At 42.6% G+C, this 4,193-nt stretch overlaps 1 protein-coding gene across 1 annotated transcript in view; it reads left to right on the forward strand.

Moving 5' to 3' along the window:
* Positions 1-3,287, forward strand: part of LOC103619400 (protein FAM26F) — a 4,472-nt gene extending 1,185 nt beyond the window's left edge. The window contains 2 exon segments of the mRNA XM_017739791.1: positions 195-241; positions 2,145-3,287. Of these exon segments, the coding sequence (XP_017595280.1) occupies positions 195-241; positions 2,145-2,504 (407 nt within the window). The 3' untranslated portion in view covers positions 2,505-3,287.
* The last annotated feature ends 906 nt before the right edge of the window (positions 3,288-4,193 follow it).

Raw genomic sequence — 4,193 nt, forward strand, 5'->3', positions numbered from 1 at the left:
AGAGCGCGCGTGCCCCCGGCCCGGGGGGGCCGGGAGGCTCGGAGCCCCCCCCCTTCCAGCAGGCGAGCTCCGACCAAAAGGGAAATCCCGCCTTTCTGTGCGGTTTAAATATGTAAATTGTGAGAAGCGTAATTGGTCTTAAAGACTGTCCATCAACTCAGGGTCAACCCAACACACCTGTGATGCGGAATTAGCAGCACACATACCAGGTGATAGGCTCAGCCTTCAGGCACAGTCCCAGGTAAAGCCTCGCTGCTCTTCTTCTCACAATATGGGCTTCAACCCTGACTGCTCAATGTATAGTGGTGCCTGCCAGGGGTTGTAACCAGTCCTTCTCTCATGTTATATAATATCATGTACCACAAGCACACAGCTAGCAAAAATTCATTGGCAAAAAAGTTGTAACAGAGAAGCAATAGGTGTATTTTCATGCTACTTTCTGGTTTTGCATGTTTGCATGGTAATGGCTCGGCACTGTCATTTACAAAACCTCATTCCAAGCTGGGCAGACAACCAGCCTAGAGAACGGGACTTTCCACAGCAAGTTTTCTTCTCAATTAACTTAGACATGGTGTGAGTTCTTCTCCACTTTTATGCCTCTAAATACCCCAAACTTCTGTAAATCAGCATTAGTTGAGGGGAAGCTGAGATCACTAACAGAGAGGAAGCTGATGTCTCCTTGCAACAGAGCTGTTGCAAGTTCTAACTTGTTTCTCTTTCCAGATGTCTCCTTGCAACAGAGCTGTTGCAAGGAGACATCTGGAAAGAGAAACAAGTTAGAACAACCTGTTTGACTGTAAATCTCAATGCTTGAACCTCTTAATAATTTCACACTTGTATTCCAGCAGAATAGTTAAAATATATATCTGTCTTCTTAAAGTTTCTTGTGCTGAAGGCAAACTGCACTGCATGATCAAAACAGTAACACTCGTGTGGATTTTTTCTTGTTTGGAGTGAAACGAGACCTCCAAATTTTGGCAGCACTTCAGTTTTGTTTCTACATTTGTGTGAATCTTAACTCCAGTAGGAAAATCAGGTTTTGCAACTTTTTCTAAGGAAAATACTACGGGCTGGTTAAGGGAGTTAAGTTTTATAAGAGTTTATAATTACTTGGATTTTTGTAAGTTCCTGTTTAGTACAAACCCTTATTAAAACAAAAAAGTGTTTATATTTGTTAAATACTTAGCATGCTGCTTCTCCAAGAAAAAGGCTGGAAAGGGGCAAACTCTATACCATTGAATTCAGACAGGGGAAGAAAGGAGTAAAATCAAGGAAGACTGACTGTTACTGACACTGCAGTGGAATCTAAAAGAAACATTCAGTCAAACTAAAATAGAAAAAGTGTCAGAGGGCTTTATTACTGACTGTTTTTAATATCCAATCTACTTTCAACAAAATTAAGAATCAAAAAGAACACAAAGTCCTTTTCTTTTAGCACTCAATACTTTTTCATTTAAAGAAAAAGTAATTCTGAGGTAAAAGACCGTGTTGCAGGATCTCTGCCTGGAGCTTCCAGCTAAATACCCCTGGGTAGAGGAGGGACCAGCATCTACTAGGACACTTGGTTTTGATGGGACCTCTGAGACTTGTCTAAGCATGTTAAAATCAGGTGCAAAACAAGAATTAATTCCCATATTCAATAGCCAAATCTGTGTCCTGCCTACAAAATATACAGGATACAACTTTTCCTCTCTCTTGTCGAAACTGGCTGTTTTAGCAGGCTCAGACATCAGGGGGAGTAGCTACGTTCCACAGGAACACAGCCAGCAGGAGCTCTGATTCACAGCATGAGGCAGACAGGATGAGTCTGCACCCTCTGTACCATGAATGTGACTACAGCCACAGAAACTGATGGTCAGTATCTTGCCTTAAAAGTTAAGAAAGCTGGACATAAATGAGTAAGTGACTTCTGTCCATCTTCTCTTTTTTGGGTATTCATCCTTAATCTGACAAGATCAGCTCAGGGGTGCAGAAGCTCTGTATGTCTGGCTGAATTGTGTGCATGGGATCCCCTCTTTGGCAGCAAGCAGACAGTTACAGCCACTCCAGGGTGTCTTTGCTTACAGTTTTCTTATTTCTTCAATGTTATGTTCCCACACAGGACCATACAAAACCACCATTAACATATCCATCTTTATTCCAAGCTGATAGGATGGTTCCTGATAGCCAGCATCATGACTGTGGCACTGATCTCAAAATGTGTCAGCCGCTGTTGCTCCTCAGTCAGCTATCTTCAGCACAAGTTCCAGAAAATTTACTCAAAAGAAGAACAGGAAGTCTTTGAGATCAAAGCCAAAGAGCATGCAACGAAGCTGGCAGAAAGAAATACAAATTGCTTTTTTACAACCACTGACCCAGCACCATTTCCAGCTCCCAGCAAGGAAGAATGGCGGAAGATTTCATTGCTGTGTACATTTGATTCACAAGAGGTGTATTACGACACGATACATAAGTACACGAGCAAAAAGGGGGGCCAGAGTGCCGAATCCATGGAGGAAGATTAGGATCGCACTGTTTTGTGGATGAAGCCCAGGCAGGCGATTCAGGGTTGTAATGAAACAAATCTTTTGCAATGCTGGCAGTCTTTTAACCCTGCTGATATAAGAAGAGGCTTATTCTCTGCTCTTGCTGAAATCTATGCAAATTGAAGGTGAAAGCTGATAGCTGTAACCCTCAGTAGATTTGCTTTTAAATGCATTTTAATACTTTTGCTTAAGTACATTTAAATGGGAGTTTTCTTATGTTGTTGTCCATTAAGAGGTGTCATGTATAAAATAATCAGCATCCACAAAAATGTCAGCACGTACTGTGTCAAATTATTATCAAACACCTTAAAAGTGCTTGGCAGATGGAGTGACAATACCAAACCTTATCAAAGAGACAAAAAGGAATGGAAGACTTGAACAGAAATTTAGCTCAGTTTATTAGCTTTCTCTTTACAATGAAGTTTTCAGTGAAGCCTAGAGCAAGCCGTAGATCAAAGTATTTAGCTTTTCTTGAGGAGTTAGGCTTATGCAAAACATGGCAGTGTAGGTGAAGCTTATATATTAGCAAACATTAAAAGCACATTCATATATTTAAGGACATTAAAAATCTGCAATCCATATTAGCAAGTAGTAATATTCTTATCAAAGAACATCTAATTATAAGAAATAAAGATACAAGTTTTGAGTGAAAAATATTTAATAAAGTTCACTTTTCTTCTGAAAAGCTTTTGTTTAAGAGAGCGTTTTAGAGACATGAGTCAGATTGTTTGGTCCGGGCTGTCCTTTTACTCCTTGCAGAAATCCTCTCTTTCTACACAATAAATTTGGAAAATATTCAGACAGACAGAGAAGAATCCCAAGAAGTTATTTATAACATTCATTTTGCAAGGAAGGAAGAAGGGAAGACCCTGTTTTAACTGGATGACTATAACAAACTTGGAAGCTTCTTTCTCACTATAAACTGAAAATATAACACATGGTCATGGCTTGACACTGGCCAAACACCAGGCACCCATGACAACTGCTCACTCACCCTCCCCTGGCACAGCTGGGCAGAGGACATAAATACTTAAATGAAGGGTTCAGAAGTTATGATAAGGACTGGGAGAAAACACTCCAAGGGCAAAACAGGCTTGACTTAGATGGTGAAAATGAATTTATTACCAACAAAATCAGAGGAGGATAATGAGAAGTAAAATACCCCCTTAAAACACCTTTTCTTCCTCCAGCCCCTCCCTCCTTCCCACCAACAGCACAGGGAGACAGGGCATGGGAGTTTGGTGAGTTTGTCACCCAAGTTCTTCTTCCGCTGCTCAGAGAGAGGAGTCTTTCCCCCGTGAGACCCTGGGATCCTCCCACAGAAGACAGTTCTCCATGAATTTTCCAACATGGCTCCACTCTCACGAGCACGAGTCCACCCAAATCTGCTGCAGCATGAGTCCCTCCCACAGGCACACAGCCCTCCCAAAACTGCTGCACCGTGGCTCTCTCTTTCCACGGGGTGCAGTGCTCCAAGGACAGGTTCCTCCAGCCTGGGAGCAAGGGCCCTCTCTCTCCACCAGCTCTCCCACTGGATCACAGCCTCCTCCAAGTATCCACCCTCTCCGGCATGGGCACCTCCTCCATGGGCTGTGGGTGGATCTCTGCATCCCCCATTGACCCCTGGGCTGCAGGGGGACAACCTGCTTCACTATGGCCCTCTCCACA

This window comes from Corvus brachyrhynchos, unplaced genomic scaffold (assembly GCF_000691975.1).
Source record: "Corvus brachyrhynchos isolate BGI_N302 unplaced genomic scaffold, ASM69197v1 scaffold14, whole genome shotgun sequence".
NCBI lineage: Eukaryota > Metazoa > Chordata > Aves > Passeriformes > Corvidae > Corvus > Corvus brachyrhynchos.